Source organism: Lithobates pipiens, unplaced genomic scaffold (genome assembly GCF_037356315.1).
Source record: "Lithobates pipiens isolate NorthernLeopardFrog02 unplaced genomic scaffold, aLitPip1_a1.2 Scaffold_23, whole genome shotgun sequence".
In the NCBI taxonomy this organism is placed as follows: Eukaryota; Metazoa; Chordata; class Amphibia; order Anura; family Ranidae; genus Lithobates; species Lithobates pipiens.
This window is the reverse complement of record NW_027507785.1, coordinates 128,478,053-128,499,691: the sequence shown is the minus strand read 5'-3', so window position 1 is coordinate 128,499,691 and position 21,639 is coordinate 128,478,053. Positions and strand designations below refer to the sequence as shown.

Genomic DNA, 21,639 nt, shown 5'->3' with positions numbered 1-21,639 from the left:
TCGCCGTTACATTCTGCCCTCCTCTTCTGTGTAGGCAGCTTAACGTCATACCCTTGTCTCTTGCACAGGCTCATTGAAAAGTACTCTAGTCTTACACAGACTGGCCTGCCGCCAAACCCTGACCTCCTCTGCTGCCTACCTTCACACCATCTTCAATACATCCCGAAATTCTCTCCTCCATGTCCTGCCTACTAGCATCTAAAATTCTTCCCTGCACTTAAAATGCCACTAGAACACCTATTTAGCATTGTCTGTTATATCCCCAACCCTGATTATTCTGGACTGGGCGCACACACTTTTGCTCATCAAGAAAAAATAAAATAAAAATATAATATATAGAATAATAAAAAATGTAAATTATATATATATATATATATATATATATATATATATATATATATATATATATATATATATATATATATATATATATATATATATATATATATATAAAAATAAGAGAGAGAGAGTACAACACAAATATAATTTTGAATGTGCCATAATCCCCTTGAAGGAAGATATATATAAATAAATGCTACAAAGCCTTTAATACTGCTAAAATGGCCGTTATACAAAGACTTACCAGATGCTGTGGCTGCCGCTTCCTCGGCTAACAGCTGGTCCTTCTCCTGTTTTAGTCTCTGAATCTCCCACTCGTGATGTCTCTGAAGCTCAGACAGGAGCTGCTTGTGAAAAGACTCCATCTGAGAGAGACTGAGCTCACAGGATTCCTATAAAACAGACAGGAAGACAGTCTAAGAAGTAATGCAGGTCAAGTGCTGCTAGAAACTTCACCATTAAGAAGAGGGCATGTAATTGTGCATTAATAGACAGTACAATACAGTTAAATTACATTAGTGTAACTGGCATCTTATATACAAGGGAGTATCACATTGCAGTGGTCCAAAACCATACAGCATGCTGAGATTTTAAAAAGGTTTTACATAGCTGAAGGACACCTTCCCTGCCCTGGGAACATAGTCAAAGGTCCCCCCCCCCACCCGGAATGGTTTGTGTTTTGTTGCCTCAACCTGGAATTAACATGGATTGTTTGAGGATTTGCATCATTTAATTTACAGAACATGCCCACAACTTCGAAGATTTTATTTATTTTTATTGCGAAGCAAACAAATAGGACAAAATAACAGAAATAGTCAATGTGCATAACTTTTCACCCCCCTAAAGTCAATACTTTGTAGAGCCACCTTTTGCGGTTATCACAGCTCCAAGTTGCTTTGGATAAGTACGAGCTTGCCACATCTTACCACTGGGATTTTGCCCATTCCTCCTTGCAAAACTGCTCCAGGTCCTTCAAGTTGGATGGCTTGCGCTTCTGAACAGCAATCTTTAAGTCTGACCACAGATTTTCTATTAGATTGAGGTCCGGGCTTTCATTAAGCGATGCCAACACATTTACGTGTTTCCCCTTAAACCACTCAAGTGTTGCTTTAGCAGTGCGTTAGGGGGCATTGTTCTGCTGGAAGGTGAACCTCTATCCTAGCCTCAAATCGCAGAGTGGTACAGGTTTTGCTCAAGAATATCCCTGTATTTAGCACCATCCATCTTTCCCTCAACTCTGACCAGTTTCCCAGTCCCAACTGCTGAAAAACATCCCCACAACATGATGCTGCCACCACCATGTTTCACTGTGTGGGTGGTGTTCTTCGGGTGATGTGATGTGTTGGGTTTGCGCCAGACATAAACTTTCTTTGATGGGCAAAAAGTTAAATTTTAGTCTCATCAGACCAGAGCACCTTCCTCCATACATTTTGGGAGTCTCCCACGTGCCTTTTCACAAACTCAAAACGTGCCATTTTGTTTTTTGCTGAAAGTAATGGCTTTCTTCTGGCCACTCTGCCATAAAGCCCAACTCTATGGAGCGTATGGCTTATTGTCTTCCTATGCACAGATACCCCAGTCTCTGCTGTGGAACTCTGCAACTCCTCCAGGGTTACCTTAGGTTTCTGTGCTGCCTCTCTGATTAATGCCCTCCTTGCCCAGTTCCGTGAGTTTTGGTATGCGGCCGTCTCTTGGGTTTGCCGTTGTGCCATGTTCTTTCCATTTGGTTATGATAGATTTGATGGTGTTCCTAGGGATCAAAGATTTTGATTTTTTTTTTTTTATAACCCAACCCTGACTTTTTTTTTCTGAACAACAATGTCCCTTATGCCGTGTACACACGGCCGGACTTTGACAGCAAAGGTCCGACCGAACGAATCCGGCGGACAATTCGATCATGTGTGGGCTTCATTGGACCTTGGCTGTCAAAAAATCAGGCAGACTTTAGATTTAGAACATGTTTCAAATTTTCAAGACGGACTCGAGTCCGGTCGAAAAATCAGTTCGTCTGTATGCTAGTCCGATAAACGAAAACAGACGCTAGGGCAGCTACTGGCTGTGAACTTCCTTATTCTAGTCTGGTCGTACGTCATGTTTAAATCCATTGGACTTTGGTGTGCTTGTGTGTGGCCAAGTCTGTTCCTTCGGAAAGTCTGTCGGAACTCCGCTGAAAGTCTGTCAGAACTAGTCTTTCGAAAAGTCTGCTCGTGTGTACGCGGCATTACTTGTTTGGAAAGTTTCTTGGTCTTCATGGCAGTGTTTGGTTAGTGGTGCCTCTTGCTTAGGTGTTGCAGCCTCTGGAGCCTTTCAAAATGGTATGTACTGTATATGAAATGACCGATCATGTGACACTTATGCCGCATACACACGATCAAACAATCCGGTGGAAAGTGACAATCCCCCCCGTGTGTGGGCTCCGGCGGACTTTTTTATACCCAAAAGTCTGGTGGACTAAGAAAGTAGTTTTGCACCAAAATATGTCTGCCGGACAATACGGCCGTGTGTGTGCTAGTCCGCCGTACTTTTGAAATGAACGGACTTTCCCGCGCATTTTGAGCGCGGCTCCAGCGAATGAAGCTTCGCTAGCCCCCTCACCTGGTATGGACTTCAAGGGGAAGCCCTACGCCGGAAAAAACGGCGTGGGGGTCCCCCCCAGGTCCATATCAGACCCTTATCCGAGCACGCAACCCGGCCGGTCAGGAAAGGGGGTGGGGACGAGCGAGCGTAAGGCCCCCCCACCCCAAAGCACCTTCTTCCCATGTCCCCCTCCTGAGCCGTACCAGGCCGCGTGCCCTCAACATGGGGGGGTGCTTTGGGGAAGGGGGGCCGCGCAGAGGATGCTGGGACTGTGACATCATAATGGGCGGGGACTTCACCTGGCGACGTCCCTATATAAAAGTCGCCGCACGCCGCCTGCCTGTCATTGTGGCCAGAGACAGCGACGAGGCAACAGCTGAAGAAGAGAAGAGAAGAACAGAAGGCGACGACGAAGAACAGAAGGCGACGACGAAGACAGCGGCGACAGAAGACAGCGGCGACAGAAGACAGCGGCGACAGAAGACAGCGGCGACAGAAGACCGGGCCACCGCTTGTAAAAGAGCTAGAAGAAGGCGCGGAGGCCCGGCAAGAGGAACCCAAGAGGGGGACAAGACCCCCGGACGGCGGCGAAGAAGAAAGTCGGGCTCCTCCACTAGTAAAAGAGCTAGCAAAAGAGCAGAAGATAGCGGAGGAGTCTGGCGAGAAGACCCCCCTAAGACGGAAGAAGACCCCCGGAGCTGTACAATAAACTATTTTTAACCCTTGTGTGTTGTGTTTTATATACATTTTTTTTCACAGGTGAATGGGTAGGGGGTACATTGTGGGTACAGCGCGGGGGGCCGGTATCCGGGGCCCCCTTATTAAAGGGGGCTCCCGGATTCTGATAAGCCCCCCGCCCACAGACCCAGACAATCAATGGCCAGGGTTGTCGGGAAGAGGCCCTTGTCCTCATCAACATGGGGACAAGGTGCTTTGGGGTGGGGGGCCACACGGCCCCCCCTTCCCCAAAGCACCCATGTTGAGAGCACGCGGCCTGGTAAGGCTCAGGAAGGGAGCGCTCGCTCGCCCCATCCCCTTTCCTGACCGGCCGGGTTGCGTGCTTGGATAAGGGTCTGATATGGACCTAGGGGGGGACCCCACGCCGTTTTTTTTCAGCGTATTTTTCCCCATTTAAGTCCATACCAGGTGACGGGGCCAGCGACGCTTCATTCACTGGTCCCGGCTACCTGGAGCCGCGCTCAAAATGAACGGACTTTCCTCCGTGTGTGTGTGTGTGTGGGCAAGTCACTGTTCATTTCAAAAAGTACAGCGGATAATCCGGCGGACATACCGCCGGACCTAGTCCGCTGGAAAAGTCACGTGTGTGGGCAGGTACGCTTGTTTGGACAGTCCGGCGGACTTTACAGCAGTTTGTCCGCCAGACTAAGTCCACCGGATAGTCTGATCGTGTGTACGCGACATAGGATTTCACACAGGTGGACATGATTTCACTATTATGTGACCTCTGAAAGCAATTGGTTGCACCAGAACTTTTTATGGGCTTCATAACAAAGGGGGTAAATACATACACACATACCGATTATCAGTTTATTTCTGAAAAATAGTTTTCTGTACATATTTTTCGAATTGTACTTCATCAACTTAGAATATTGTGTTCTGATCCATCACATATAATTCAGATTAAAAAAAGCCCATTGATCTAAAGGTTGTAATTAGGGCTGAAACGATTAATCGACATCATCGATAATAATCGATAATGAAAATCGTTGTCAACGATTTTCATTATCGATTAGTCGGTCCGCATCATGTGGTCCACGGAGCGGTCCGTGGCTGCGGCCTTAGGAAAGGCCGCGGCTTCGGCCTAGCTCCGGAGCTGGCGGCCATCTTGGCACACCCGGCGGCGGTGTTGTATTGTAACCCCGTCACTTCCGGTGCGGCTCTGTTGTAGTGTCATATTTTGCTGCCTATCACAGAATGCTACGGAAGTGACGTTGCCGCCAGAAATTGCGTACTGCGCATGCGCATAGCGTTCCAAACACTCGCGCCATACGTTCCAACATAGTTTCGGCAATACAGTTCAGCGAAACCATCACATAATGTTACGGAAGTGACGTTACAGACAACACAAACACTGGGCCGTGCGTTACAACACTAATACTTCCCTTGTTACCTAGTATTATTTACCAACCATGCTGAGCTACGTGCCGTGTTAGGTTCTGCATTGCTGGGACTTGTAGTGCCTATCCTGAGCTACGTGCTTCAATGTTCAGTGTCCTCATCCTTATCCCTGTGCTTCAATGTTCAGTGTCCTCATCCTTAACCCTGTGCTTCAATGTTCAGTGTCCTCATCCTTATCCCCCTGCTTCAATGTTCAGTGTCCTCATCCCTATCCCCGAGCTTCAATGTTCAGTGTCCTCATCGAAGCAGGGGGATAAGGATGAGGACACTGAACATTGAAGCCCGGGGATAGGGATGAGGACACTGAACATTGAAGCACAGGGATAAGGATGAGGACACTGAACAGAAAAAAGGGGGTTTGGGCTATGGATAAGCTGTAAAAGAACGGTGGATATAAGAGGGCTGCCACTACCCCAGGCTCGAAACAAAAAGTTGGAACAGTATACCAATGTTATAAATACAGGTAGTAAAAGCGCTCTACTCTGATGTTTTATAACCCCAGGAAATGTAAAATATACAAAAATTAAAATGAAATTAGTGGGTGTGTTTTTGTAAAATCTGTGCAAAGTGCAATGTGCAAATCTTGTTAATTATTGTATCTGCACAATTTAAATTCAATTGTGACAAGCGTTCTTTCATATATATATATATATTTTTAATAGTATTGGCTTTTTTATTTAGTCATTGTGCACTCAGATATATATTCATCACGTGGTATAATTTATAGATCAACATTTGATAATTGATTCATTTTTACATTGTGCGTTTATTTTTCATATTGTGCGTTTTTTTTGTTTTTTTTTTAAATATGATTTTATCCGATTAATCTAAAAAATAATTGGCCGATTAATCGATTATTGAAATAATCGTTAGTTGCAGCCCCAGTTGTAATGTAACAAAATAGGTAAAAAGCCAAGGGGGGGGGGGGGGGGGGGGGGGGTGAAAAGTTTTGCAAAGCACTCATACATACTGTAAGATTTACATGTCCCATGTGACTCACCTGAGAAATAAAGCCTGCAGGAACTGTGCCTTCATATCCTCCTTTCTGAGATTCTATTTCTTTCCTTGCCTTCTCAAGTTGCATCTTTAAACTCTGTATCTAAAGAAGCGCGATAAAACTTTTACAATTTATACTTTCATAAATCAATGGAAAAACAAGAAAGGCCCATACTGTATAAAACTTTTGTTTTTTTACATTTTGGAAAGAGTGAGGTTTTCAATCCATCAGTCACCCCCCCCCCCCCCCCCCCCCATCTGTGTCCAAGCCAATATACTAGTCTTACAATTTACAAAACTTACATAAAAAAGGGAGAACGTGCATTTTCTGTTACATGTCCAAATTGTTCCAGCATATGCATATGCTTGTTAGCACAACATGTAGCATATACATTTGTTTGTTTAGAACATTCCCAGTTTGCTGCTTATTTATGCACCTCAATACCAAACACTTTCACCTCCTTCCTGCCCAGGCCATTTTTCAGTTTTCAGAGCGGTCACACTTTGAATGACATTTACCGTATATACTCGAGTATAAGCCGAGATTTTCAGCCTCTTTTTTGAGGCTGAAAGTGCCCCCCTCGGCTTATACTCGAGTCATCGCTGTCTGCCCGCTCGATCAGCGTGTCGAGCAGACAGACAGCGGCCATTCTATCATTCAAAAGCCGCGCCTCCGGCTCCGCCTTCGCCTGTGATAGGCGGAACACTGAATTTCCCAGCAGCCTGTGTTCCGCCTATCACGGACATCGTATCATCCTCGTACTACGGACGAGGATGATACGATGTCCGTGATAGGCGGAACACAGGCTGCTGGGAAATTCAGTGTTCCGCCTATCACAGGCGAAGGCGGAGGCTTTTGAATTTTACAATGGCCGCCGAGGCGCCGACGAAGAGGGCACGGGACGGAGGCAAGGCAAGGCACGGCACGGGACGGGACGGAGGCAAGGCAAGGCACGACACGGGACGGAGGCAAGGCACGGCGGCACGGCGGCAAGGCACGGCACGGGACGGAGGCAAGGAGGCAAGGCACGGGACGGAGGCTCGGGACAAAGGCTCGGGACACAGGTAGGCTGGACACACACACACACACACACACACACACACACACACACACAGGGATGGATGGATGGAGACACACACACACAGGGATGGATGGATGGATGGATGGAGACACACACACACAGGGATGGATGGATGGATGGATGGACACACACACACACAGGGATGGATGGACGGACACACAGGGATGGACGGACACACAGGGATGGACGGACACACACACACACACAGGGATGGACAGGCATGTCTCACCCTCGGCTTATACACGAGTCAATAAGTTTGCCAGTTTTTTTGGGGGTAAATGGGGGCCTCGGCTTTATATTCGGGTCGGCCTATACTCGAGTATATACGGTACTAAGTCATGCAACACTATACCCAAATGAAACAAATTGCATTTTTTAAGGCAGATTGAGCTTTCTTTTGTTGGTATTTAATCACCACTGGGATATTTACTTTTTGCTATGAAAATGAATAAATACTGAAGATTTTTTTTGGGGGGGGGGGGGGGAACATTTTTTCTTCGTTTCGGTTATAACATCTTGCAAATTAAATTATTTTTTTTGTTCTGGATGGAGTGGAGAGAGATTAGAACACCTGTCAGTTTTTATCGCAGTCTGTGCCCCCATTAGGGAGATTCACCATTTTGTCCCGTTTATCATGATAATTAGAAATAAATAAATAAAAAATTTTTTGGTTGTCTCCAGAAAACTAAGAGGGGAAACCTTCCAATGGGGACACTGGTTCTGGTGATCTGGGAGTCCCCAAGAAATCCCCTTAATTTGCAGGGATTTGCAGGGAACTTCCACTTATCCAGTAGTTCCGCCCCCTCCGATATCCCATTTGCCAACTTTAGGGGGGGGGGCAGATACCTGTCTAATACAGTTATTTGCTCCCACTTCCAGCGAAAGATCACCACAGAATCCGCAGGTATCTACGCCATGTCCAGCCCCTTCTCCATCCCCCCCTTCCCGGCTGTCTTCTGGGAGACACACAGGTCCCAGAAGACAGCAGGGACCAGTCAGATTGCGCAGCGCAACTCGTGTATGTGCAGTAGGTAAAAAGGCTGTGAAGCCGATTCCCTTACTTAAGATGCCGACACCTCCACCCGGAGCCGAGGGACAGGTCGACTTCGGGTGAGGACATTGGAGGGTGCCCCAGACAGGTAAGTGTCCTTATTTTAAAAGTCAGCAGCTGCAGTATTTGTTTGTTATTTGTTAATTTTTGATTTTTTGCAGGCGGAACTCCATTTTAACATACATCATTGTCTATTATGTAGTCTGTGTGAAAGATATAGAGTCTACAAAACTATGGTATATAAAAGTATATTTGGAAACTAATCAATCCTGATATACTGTCTGTCTAGCTCATTTCCTGAAGTCCTAAAATGCCAGGACAGTACAAATACCCCCCCCCCAAATGACTTATTTTAGAAAGCAGACAGTCCAAGGTATTTAGCAAGAGGCATGGTGAGTTTATGGAAGTTGTCACAAAAAAAATAAAAAATAAAATTTGTTTTTGTGCCACAAAGTTGTCATTTTACCAAGTTATTTCTCACACACAGCAGAAGCATACTTAGAATTACACACCAAAACACATTCTGCTATGTCTCCCATATGGTTAGCGGGGTCCAAAAATCCAAAAAGCACCTTTGGGCTTTCAAGGAGCATAAATTACACATCTATTTTCCTGACTACCTATCACATTGTTGGAGGCCATGGAGCACCAGGACAGTGGAAACCCATAAAATGACCACAAATTTGGAAAGTAAACACTCCAAGGTATGGTGAGTCTTTTGAAGACTTAATTTTCTTTGCCACAAGTTTTTGGAAAATGCAGAATAAAAATAGATTTTTTTTTTTTTTTTTTTTTTTAACACAAAGCTGTCAATTTAATAAGAAATTTCTCTTATACAGCATGAGCATACTTAGAATTACAGGCCAAAAACACATTCTTTAACTCCGGAGTATGACGATACTAGATTTTTTTTTCAGTGCCTGGACTGATTGTGTACCCAGATATTGTATCTTGTGTATCACACAAATCAACCAATTGTATTAAAAACCAATGTATTGTAATAGCTGCCTCTATGCGAGTGATCAGTAAATATAGCTTAGTGTAGAGTCACCCATAGCAGTCCCTCTTCCTATAAGCCAATCAAGTCTAGCCTGATTTGTGGCTGCACCGAGGAATGCCATGTTCACTGTCCCAGAAGTACAGGAGGCAAAAGAAAGTAAAAAGTGAGTTCCTGTTCCAGGAGAGCAGTCGTACACAGTGGATGGCTGTGACTGGTGTCTTGCAGGAACATAGTCGGTTGGACATGCAGATGGGTCAGTTCAGGAGTAGGCAGAGACATTGTCAGCATGCAAAGTCCAAAACTTGGTGAACAGGCATATCAGGAATACTGATTGGAGCTACCCTGGTCTGGCAGCGCTGTGGCTGGTGTGGTGTTGATTGGTGAACTGTGACTGGCTGCACTATTAGGGCTCATTGATACATTAGGTTGGGAGGCAGTAAAATCTTGCAGTTAAGCTACGGATTTACCATTCAACTGCTACGCCTTTTAGCTGCAGAGGCATTGGCTGGAGGTGTACACCTAATGTGGCTGCAATGCTTTGCAGCTGTGGCAGGAATTATACCCCCCGTATGCCTGCCGATTGTGACCCATTCAAGCTAATGGGGTTGCTTGTGTGGGGTCTAAGGGGTTAAAGCAGGTGGTGAGGGGGTAATTTCTGTCAAATGCTTTGTACATCTGAACAAGTCCTTATGGTGACACAATGACTGGTGTGGCCATGATCAGGGACACCAACTTGTGTTGCGGTGGTCAGAGACAATACGATTGGTATGGGTGATTAGGAATACTGACAGTATGTAAAAAAATAAATAAAAATATATATATATATATATATATATATATATATATATATATATATATATATATATATATATATATATATATATATATATATATATATATATATATATATACACATATACATACATACATACATACATACATACACACATATACACACTACATTTATTTGTACATACTTTCAACAGAGTAGTGCAGCGTCACCATAGTGACACCGTACTACTCTGGCATAGTGATCAGGTTTTATTTTTATTTTTTTACATTGCGATTGCTTGTTACAGTGATATCCACTGTAAAAGCAATTGTTTTATCTGTCATGAATGGCTTTCAGTCATGACTCATTGTTTACTATTGTGATTGACTACTACTATCACATGGTACAAGGCTACTGTGCTTAGCCATGTACCATGTGATCACTATGCCGATTCATAGAGCTCACAATAGTAAGCAATGCTGTCATAAATTAAAGCCATTCCGAATAGTAGTTTACTTGTGATCACTGATTTTTCACAGAAATCACATGGCACCTGGGCTAACCACAGTAGCCCAGTAATCAGTGATCTATCTGGTGGATGCAGTGGATCACAGAATGCGCCACTGAGTGCCCCAGGGGGCACGGTAGGGGAGGAATTGGGGGGAAATTATATCATGTCCTCCTGGAACAGGAGAGCACCTGTCTGCTGGTGTGTGTGTGTGTGTGTGTGTGTGTGTGTGTGTGTGTGTGTGTGTGTGTGTGTACACACACACACACACACACATTGGCCGAGTGGGAAATGGTTGAAGAGTAATTCCAGTTAAAAGTGATTCTTCATCTCAATTTACTGAGAAACATTTATCCAAGGCCAAAACCTTTTAGTTTTAGAAAAGTCAGGGTTAGAGCCCCTGTCATGTTTTTGTGAAGTCCCTGTTTGGGAGATTTATTTTCTCTTTATTGTCCTGGTGGTTTCTTCTGTGAACTGCAAAATGAATAAATAAATAAAAAAAAAAAGGAAGCAAAAAACTCAGATGGGGAGACTCCTTTCATTGAGAAAATCCTGTGAATTGATTTCACTGCATGCAACAACATGATGAATGAGAAAGAACCTGCTAAATTACAATATTCTCTGCAGTTCACAGAAGACTCAGAACTATTAAAGCGGAGGTCCACCCTAAAGTGGACCTTCCGCTCATCGGAACCCTCCCCCCCTCCGGTGCCACAATTGGGACCTTTCAGGGGGGAGGGGGGGTGCAGATACCTGTACAGTACAGGTATCTGCACCCACTTCCGGTGTTCTGCCTAATAGAGTCCGGCCATCGATATGTGTCCGTTCCGTACTGCGCATGCGCAGTACGGAGCAGACGAAGCTTCGGAAAATCTCCGAAGCTGAACGGCGCCTGCGCCGTGAGTGGAGGAGGTAGCCCCCACTATCCAAGCGGACATAGGGTTTAGAATTTTAGAGGGCCCCTCGCGGGCGAGCTTCGCTCGCCACGCTTCGGGCTCGGCCTCGCTGCGCTCGGCTATTTTTTATTCTAACTCTATGTCCACTTGGATAGTGGGGATAGAACCTGGACTCACGGCGCAGGCGCCGTTCGTCCTCGGCAATTTTCGGAATCTGTGCTCCTGTGTACTGCGCATGCGCAGTACGCAGAGGACAGCATCTGATAGAGGACCCTAATTGACAAGACACCGGGATAGCTCTCTGCGGAAAGGGGCGTAGATTACGCCCCTTTCCGCAAGTGCCCGCCTGCTGGGAAACACACAGATCCCAGAGGCAGCGGGGACCGTCCTTATTGCGCAGCGCGACTCGCGCATGCGCAGTAGGGAAGCGGGAAATGAAGCCGAAAGGCTCCATTTCCTGATTCCCATACCCAAGATGGCGGCGGCAGCACCCGAGAGACGATCTAGAGATCGGCTTCGGGTGCCGACATCGCGGGCTCGCTGGACAGGTAAGTGTCACTATTTTAAAAGTCAGCAGCTGCAGTATTTGTAGCTGCTTGCTTTAAAAAAAATAAAAAAAATAAAAAAAAAAACGCGGAGTCCCGGCGGACTACCGCTTTAACTGCTGCAACACCAGAATTTCTGCACCATGAAAGATGGCAGAGCTGAAGGAAAACAAGTGAGGAGTGGGCAGGGATAGAAAGTCTATTTAGTCCCCCTGTTAAATGACAGAATGGACACAGATGTCTGGGACATCTACTATCCAAAGTGACACAACCACCAACAGACCTTACTCTGAAGAGAGGACTTCTGGGAAGGCTTGTGACAAAGGAAGTGTTAAAGTGTTACTAAACCCACAACAGTAACATCAGTCTGCATATGCAGCACAGCATGCGTGTTAGCCCTTGTACACACGGTCGGAGAATCCGTCGGAATGTGTCCCATCGGACCGTGTTGTCGGATAATCCGACTGTGTGTGGTATGCATTGGACGGATTCCGTCGGACCCAATTTTCCAACTTGTTGGAAATATTTTCCGACAAACTAGTCCGATCGGACACACTCTGATCATGTGTAGAGAATTCCGATCGGACAAAGTGCCACACATGCTCAGATCAAATTCCTACACCAAAGCTATTGGCTACTAGCATGAACGTAGTCCCGTCGTAACGAAATAACGTCATCACGTTCTGAACGAACGGATTTTCCGACAACTTGGTCCGACCGTGTGTATGCAACAGTTTCGGACACAATCCGTCGGACAAAAGCCAACGGATTTGGTTGGCAGAATGTCCGACCGTGTGTACAGGGGCTTATACTTGCTGTGGAACTTAAAGGGTTAATCCTCTGCATTGTGTAAGAAGGCTGTTTTATCCTGTATGCACAGATCCCCCCTGCACTGTCTATCTGGGAAAGGCCAGCTAACACAGGCACAGGTAGCCGACCTGCACATGCTCTGTTGTATCTTTTATGCTGGAGAAAACAGTTTCTTGTTCTTGGAGCTAGCCGGGTCACATGATATGGACATCACACATGTGGCCATGTATACAGGCTGTAGTGAAAATCTCCTTCCTGAACTCTCAGCACTGGAGAAACTGTGCAGTTTATCATGTAGCCGTGGTATACCGATCATCCAAAAAAGGTATATAGTGGCAGTATTTTAATGTAAACATAGGATTTTTATAACAGCTTACCTGTAAAATCCTTTTCTTTGATGTACATCAGTGGACTCAGAGCCACAGTAATTACTATGTGGGTTATATCGGACCGACAGCTGCCGGACACTGGCACGCCCCTAAAAGGCGTGTACTCCTCTATATAGCCCCTCTCATTACTGGAAGTCCTCAGTTTTGTAGCCAAGCAATACAAGTGTATCCCAAAGAAGGGAGGCACCTCTGTGTCCCCTGATGTACATCAAAGAAAGGGAATTTACAGGTAAGCCATTATAAAAATACGAATTCTTTTCTTACATCAGGGGACACAGAGCCATAGTAATTACTTCGTGGGATGTCCCATAGCAATGGCAACTGAAGGAGGGGCGACATAAATACAGGAGGCCAGAGAACTCATACTGCAGCCTGCAGTATACTGTGCACAAAGGCAATATCTTCATGACCTTTAATATCGATTTGATAAAATTTGATAAACGTATGAACCGAAGACCAGGTTGCGGCCTTACAGATCTGAGCCATAGAGGCCTGATGATGCACCACCCAAGAGGCACTAATCGCCCTGAGTGAGTGTGCTTTAACATGAGAAGAAAGAATTTTCTTCTTTAAGCTGAAGCTTGAATAATCACTTGACAAATCCATTTGCAAAATAGTGGATCTTGACGCTGCCTTTCCACATCTTGGACCCTCTGGCAGTACAAACAAACCCTGTGTTTTGCGAACCTGAGTGGTCGCAATTAAACAGACTCTGAACGCTCTAACTACATCAAGAGATTTTCCCTTTTGCTGGATAACAACCACCAATTTAGGCTCTGACTTATATCAGGAGCCAAGTGTATTGGAAACAAACAAGGCCTGAATCTTTTTTTATTCCAGACCGACAGGATGGTGTCTTGAAGCAACTTTTGAGTAAAAAACTGTGCGTAAGGGACGGCCCTGAAGGAGGCCACCATTTCCCCTAAAAATCTCCTGCACAGCCAAATGAAGGAATTTTCCTTTGTTTTGGTAAATTGAATTAGTCCTACAATGGAACGGATTCTTATCTGGGGAAGAATATCTTCTTCTGTATGGTATCTATAACCAGCCCCCAAGTACTGTAATCTCCTTGATGGTTTGAAGGATAATCTTCCTAGGTTCAATAGCCAACCTAGAGACTTTAGATAGTTACGGCTGAGATCAGACTCTGGTTTTAGACCTGAGACTGAATGATCTATTGAAAGCAGATCTTCTAATAGGCTAGGACCGCTATGCCTTGAGCCCTTAATCTGGCTAAAGGAGGTGCCAGAATCTTTCAGAACACTTGTGGTGCTGTGGCTAAGCCAAATGGCAGGACCACAACTGAAAAGATAATTTTATATTTCAAATCTAAGAAATTTCTGGTAAGCGGGAAAATTTGGCACATGGAGCTATGCAATTCCCCTCCTTGCAGGATGGACACAGCCGATCGAATTATGAAAGGATCGGATGTTTAAGTGCGATTCAGATCTTCAAGATCTAGAATGGGTCTTATCTCTCGGTTTGGTTCTGGAACCTTAAAAAGGTTCGAGACAAAACCCCCTGTTCCACTAAGGAAACCTCTGATATCACCGACTGGGATAACAGCTGATCAAGAGGCCAGAAAGAGACCTCCCTTTTTTTTCTGGATCCTTAGGAAAATTCTCTGAGGAGACGGAAACACTTGCATAAAAGACTGCCCCATCAGCAGCCCAAGGACCCCACAGGCAGCACCCAAACAGGGACCCAAACCCGGGACCCTCAGATCAAAAGTCTGATGCTCTACCGACTGAGCCATCTGGGCTTTCGGAACTCTAGTCGTAACCTAGAGAAAAAATTGCAGAAATCCATCTGCCCTGACATTGTTCCTGCCAGATCTTGAGAATCGCAGGAACTTTCCCCTCACCCTAACGAGTGGGGGTGCCCCTTCATGAGAAGGCTTTAGCATTCTGCTTTGTGGACTTTCTGCCCCAAGATCCTGGTGCTGCCCTTGGGGACTTTCCCTTGAACCTGACAGTTGAGGCCGTCGAGACTGCCTAGAGGCAGATGCCCCAGGCATAGGAGAGGCAGCACGATAAAAGGAGAAATGTTTGAACCTTGTTTACTGCTAAAGAGAGCTTTACCCTATTAGAGGTCTTTTGGATGTACTTATCCAGTCTAAATAGCCATACCCCAGGAAGCGAAACAAACTGGCTAAGAGCTTTCACATGGTGCTTCGGGTGATCAATATTTCAGCCACAGAACTCTGCGAGAATGCACTAGTCCAAGCATAAGCCAATCTGGGGGGCACAGGAAGAGACCAGACCCCCTTTTCTTACCAGAGGGTCTGTTCTGGCTGGAGGAGAAGAGAGTGAAGGCTTCTGCTGTTTCCAGCATCAGGACGGTGAGTGCTCAATACAGCTCCCAGTGGTGACACATAGGCATGACAACGCTATACATAGAAAGAGAAATTCCTGAGAAAATCTCCCTTACCTTATCCTCGCAGCAGGGTTTTATCAGAGATAAAAGAGCCAATCTTCACCCTTCGCGGTAGGCTCCGAGACCTTATAGGAAACCTTCAGGAACCGGGGAACTCTCAGGTTATCCCACAATCCTGGACCTGCGACAGCACCCTACCAGTAACGTTATGACCTCACTACCAACAAGTACTGGATCCCAGGGCCAAGCTCTCTAAAGAGAAGCGTTCGCAAGCAAAACCTTGTTTCTTCAGACACGAGGCCCGGGTACCATTCATTTAGCCCATGAAAATACATCAGAACAGATCCGGACAGCATGGCTAGCCCTCATCAAGGATTACCACCCATGGAGCTCAGCACATCTTTACTTATGACCAACTCCTTAGACTCTGGTGAAAAAACTGAGGACTCTTAGTAATAGGAGGGGTTATATAGGGGAGTACATGCCTTTAGGGGCGTGCCAGCGTCCAGCACCTGTCGGTCCAATATAACCCACATAGTAATTACTATGGCTCTGTGTCCCCTGATGCAAGAAAAGAAAAGAAGATTTATAAGCTGTGGGCACTGTGGGGGGTAGAGGAACTATTTTCACATTACTGGGTTTAGTAACTCTAAGCCTTGGTGTAGATGCTGACATCTGTAGAGGACATTTTTCTTTCTTTGCGCAGAAGAAAAAAAATCAGTAGGAGTAGGGGACTTAGACTTTATCCCCATGGAGGTAGGAGTAGCTTTCCCCCACTTATTTTCTTGATTAATTTTTCAAGGGATTTCCCGAAGAGGTGCCCACCATCGAATTCCAGTGCATATGCACAGAGATAAGAGAAACTCAAGGTGCTCACCATCAAATTGCTTGTGTAGAAGACGTTTCTTATAAGTATCCTGCGCATATGCACAGAGATAAGAGAAACTCCTGAGAATTGGCGAATTACAGTACATTCTCAAGGGCATCAACACAAAAACAATGGGGCTGAAGGCATCAGCTGCATTTGTTTTAAGGGAAGGGTCTACAAAGACACGTTCCTGGTCTCTGTTCATATGTCTTAACCAGGTAGTGATATTCTAGCAAACAGATATGGCAGCAATTCTTGGCTTTTCAGTCAGTCTACAAAATCTGGCCATGTATGGGAAAAGTCTTTACAGACGTAGCCAACTTTTTAGAATCCCATATGGGTCTGTTTTGGCTGTGGAAAATCAGGTGCTGTTAAGCAAGCCTAGTGCATACTGCAAATCAAATAATGTGTACCTATAATCTGCAGGGGGAGAAAAATAAAATTCAATGTTCTCAATACTTTCCTCCATATTTTTAAGTCAGAGCCAGTTCACACCAGAACGTGGTGTGGAAAGCCCATGTGTCGTGCGTATTTCCCGCCCATCGTTCAAAACGCACTGCAGTGGGTGTCAATATTAAGGTTGCAAATGCAGCGTTTTGCCCTGGCAGATAGAAAGAAGTCATCTGGGAGACGTGACAGTTACCTCCACTTTCTGAGCCCAAGACCAAATAGTAGGGAAAAACGTCAGTTTTAAATTTGTCTGTGCCGAGAAGAGTTAGAAAAAATGTCAGCTGTTACACAGTTAATGTTACATGTTGCACATCATGCCAAAGTGAGCGAATAACATAGGATAAAGTATCTGAAGCAAAAATTACAGGCTGGCCCCACACAATCTGGTCGGGAGAAGGTCCCCATGGTATACTGAGAGGGTAACTGACAAGGAAACTGCCAAGTAGCACGGAGTAACAAGCAGTCAGACGTTAAAATGCGTTGCAGATGAAAAACGTCAGTGGTTTTAAAAAAAAAAAAAAAGATCAATGGATAGATCTCCCACAGAGCTGGCGGACAGAGGCCTGACTCGGTGGAAGAGTATCCACCTCGTATATATGAGGCCTTACTCTAATATATGAATTTGATATTAAGATTCTCTCATTATATTTATGTGTATATATATATATATATATATATATATATATATATATATATATATATATATATATATATATATATATATATATATACATACATATATATACACACACACATACACACACACACACACACACATATATATACACACATACATAAACACATACATACACACACTTAGTGTAGTGTATACATAAATGTAGCTGGTGATCTTTGTCCTAAATAGGAAAGATGCATGCTTGCATTTCAATAATCTATCATATTAGCCCTCCCACAAGAGGGAAGGCCTTCAATCACATGGGCCATTCCCTTGATCCCAGATTCCTCTATAAATACCATACCAAATCTAGCGCTGAAGAAGAGGGGACACCCTTGAAACACGTCAGCTGTTTTTTGGACTATATATCCCACTACTGTTGCTTGCCAGCTGATCTTGCTGGATAATGCATCTTATGGACTCTATACTCTATGTTGAATATGTAACTCGTTTGAGTATGCATTTTTTAAACCTATACTTCATTAAAGTGTTGCAAAGGTAATGCGCAAGGCGTGTGTGCTCTCTGTTCCTTTTTCCCTTTTTAGAACAGCCCACTGTCGTCTATGACACCTGCCACTCCACAAAGGGCAATGGATGGCCCAATCAGTTCTGTCAAAAAAATAAACACATAATCAGTCTGTCCATGTGAAAGGGGCCTTACTTTCATTTCAAATGAAAATGGTCACCGAGACAATAAGAAAAGTAGTAAAGTATGTAAAGTAGTGGGTGATAGTCTCTACAGACTGCAAGAAAAAACCCCATCTATAAATTAAAAAAAATAAAATAAAAAGTAGGTTTGCCTTCGGTTATACAAAGAAAATACAAAATATATCACTCCACAATGCCAATAGATACAGGGGTGAATGATGGCTTGTTTTAAAGTTATTTTACTGCTCAGAATATGTAAATACTGTGTGGTGCATAGTTCATTTTAAGAATGATCCCATTCAAACAATTTACCTGTTTTTCAAGTGCTGCGTTCTCTCCCATAGCTTTGGTTTTGTTTCCTGCAAGCAAACAAGTAAGAGGAGTCTGTTTAGTCTCCCGCAATGGCAACCGTTCCAGCTCTTTCCATTTAGATTCAATGTCTTCATTGAGCCGCTGCTTCTGCTCTTCAGTCACTGCAGTAGTGAGAGTTCGACGAGCGGTGTGTGTGTCGACTCCTGGAGTAGCTTCAAACCAACGTTTTCTCTCCTCTAATCTTTGATCCCGCTCTTCCCCAGGGGAGAGTGGTGATAACTCTACATAGTCAAATGAGCCCTGTCGCGATCCTACCAACTCTATTTTCCTCTGCCTAACTTCTGAACTCAGACGCAGCTCTTCTGGCCTTGGTGTAGCACGAGGAGGCACAAATGTATTTTCCTTATTACTTTCAGACAGTCTAAAATGTAAAGCAAGAAAAGATTTATATGTTAATGTGCAAGTCCTATACTGCACAAAAATTAGCAGTACATGTCAATGCCAAAATTTACATTTAAAAAGTACAAACAAGTGCATTTTGCATTTAATAAACCTCTAATAACACTGCGCTGTAAAGAATTACCCTAAATCATATAACTCATACAATAATAGTGATAAATGTGTTTTAACAATTAAGCTATAACAGTAAAAAACAATCCTGCTGCCTCATTTATAAGAAATAGATTTCTTCCATGAAATCCAAAAATGATTCCAAAATGGTTATAACCATTTGGTGAGTGGGACTCACACAGGGTGAGCACTTGAGGCAATTGCTTGTGAAGTGCGATAATCACATCATCTTTCCTGCATGATTGGAACATGGCTATTTGCAGTTATATTAAGTGTGGGACTTCTGCACGGACTTTTTAATGAACACTTAATGCCTTGAATTTCTTGCATTGATCAAGTGCCTTCGAGAATCTATTAACATTGATTTGATTTCATGGGGGAAATGTATTTTGCATTTACAGTCACTTAGAGGACAGTGTGCACATGGGGAAAAACAAAAAAAAAAAGGTTTATCCTAGTACTAATCTTAGCAAAACTTTTTTTAGATGTCGGTTTCCAGATCTTGTGCATGGCCATACATCTAAACCTGTGGGAATGCAGAGCCACCCCAACCACTCTATAACCCCCACTGCAACCTCATTCACAATTTACAGCATGAGAGGAAAGCTGCAGAGCACTGCTTAGATCTTCTCCAGAAACAGCTAAATCTACTTCAAATGATCATATTTACGTTACAATAAACAAAAGTAAAATATCTCACAAAAGTGAGTACACCCCTCACATTTTTGTAAATATTTTATTACATCTTTTCATGTGACAACACTGAAGAAATTACACTTTCCTAAAATGTAAAGTAGTGAGTGTACAGCTTGTATAAACAGTGTAAATTTGCTGTCCCTTCAAAATAAATCAATACATAGTCATTAGCGTCTAAACCACTGGCAACAAAAGTGCGTACACCCCTAAGTGAAAATGTCCAAACTGGGCCCAATTAGCCATTTTCCCTCCCGCGTTTCATGTGACTCAGTGTTACATGGTCTCAGTTGTGAATGGGGAACAGGTGTGTTAAATTTGGTGTTATTGTTCTCAAAAAGACAATTCAAGTGCAAAAAAACCTTAACTAGACTTACTGGTAACGGTATTTCTCTGAGCCTTTCAGGACAGCACCCTATAGAGAGAGCAGCTCCACCCCTTCACAGGAAACAGTGCCTTGACAACGCCCCTTTAAAAGTGTCTGCTTCCACAATGCCATCAGCCGTACACAAAAATTCCTCTGACATGTTGGAAGATATCAGCAAAAAAAAAAAAAACCGAGCACCCGAGATTATACATCCATATACATAACATGCCGGGAGGAGTAGCTGCTGTCCTGAAAGGCTCATAGCAATACCATTTCCGGTTAGTCTAAGGTTTTCTCCCTCTTAGACAGGTATCTGCACCCCCCTGCCCCCTGAAAGGTGCCAACTGTGACACCGGAGGGGGGTTCCAAAGAGCGGAAGTTCCACTTTAGAGTGGAACCCCACTTTAATTAGTAATTATAATCTTCCGCAGCAACCCAATTCTTCCAGAGAGATGCACTTTATTGACTTTAAACACAGAACAAAGTCTTCCAACAGATGACACGATCCAACAGAGTATCTATGACAACGAATACCAGCCTTCAGAGCCCCATGTCTCCTAGACCTGTGCCTCCATAAACACACACCGAGAAAAGACTGAACGCCATGTAATATCCCCAATACACTGAATGGCTGAGCAATTTCATTGGCCCTTTCCATTAAATGCTTTGATCTCCTTGCGACAGAAGATGACCCCTAGCCGTGAACAGCTGTAGTCCTAAACTGCCCTAATTTGCATATTAACATCAACAAGATTCCTTAAATATGTGCAATTAGATTAAAAGATACCACCTACAATTAAATCTGGCCTGGTCAAGGTTTTTTTTATAATGTATAATATATTATATATAACATAAAATCCCACATAAATCTACAACACTCCTCAGAAACCAGGCCATCCGCTTGAGGTATGTTGCGTCTGGGTGATGGAGGCAACCTTGACTCAGAAGATCTTCCCTGACCGGTAGTCTCCAGGGGGGAATTTTTACTGATAAGTTCAGAAGAGTTGAGAACCAAGATCTTGGCCAGTAGGGTGCGATTAGAATCAAGTCTGTGGAGTCTATTCAGAACTTTGCTAATACTCGCAGAATCAACTGGAACAGAGGGGGAAAAAAAGCGTAGGACAAAGGGAAGTCCCATTTGTGGGGTAATGCATCCAACCCTATTGCTTGATCCTCTCTTTGGAGCGAAAAGAAGGCAGGCGTCTTTGTGTTCCCTTGGTTTGCAAATAAATCTACCTGGGGCAGCCCCCAACTCTCGGTAATCATCAGAAATATTTATTGATTCAATGAGCGATCCGACTCCCTTACTTTCTTTCTGCTGAGGAAGTCTGCTAGAACATTCAGGTGAATTGTTGATAGCAAAGCCAGATTAGATTACGGCAAAGATAGGAACTGATGGGCCAGCTCCATAAGCGCTCTGCTCCTTGTTCCACCCCATTTTCTTGTCAGGTACAGGACAGCTGTTATGTTGTCTGACAGAACCTGCACATGTTGATTTCCTAAGGACCGCTGGAAGACCAGAAGACTCTGGTGAATCGCTTTTAGTTCCCTTCAGTTGGAAGATCCTATGGCCTC

The 21,639-nt window shown here is 44.2% G+C and overlaps 1 protein-coding gene across 3 annotated transcripts in view; it reads right to left on the bottom strand.

The window, feature by feature from the left end:
- The window catches only part of TRIOBP (TRIO and F-actin binding protein), a 97,281-nt gene that overhangs the window by 34,553 nt on the left and 41,089 nt on the right, over positions 1-21,639 (bottom strand). For all 3 annotated transcript variants that reach the window (XM_077452338.1, XM_077452336.1, XM_077452337.1), the window contains exons 6-8: positions 18,435-18,855; positions 6,056-6,154; positions 584-731 (exon numbers count right to left, since the gene is read on the bottom strand). In XM_077452338.1, the coding sequence (XP_077308464.1) occupies positions 584-731; positions 6,056-6,154; positions 18,435-18,855 (668 nt within the window). The remainder of the gene's footprint in view (positions 1-583; positions 732-6,055; positions 6,155-18,434; positions 18,856-21,639) is intronic.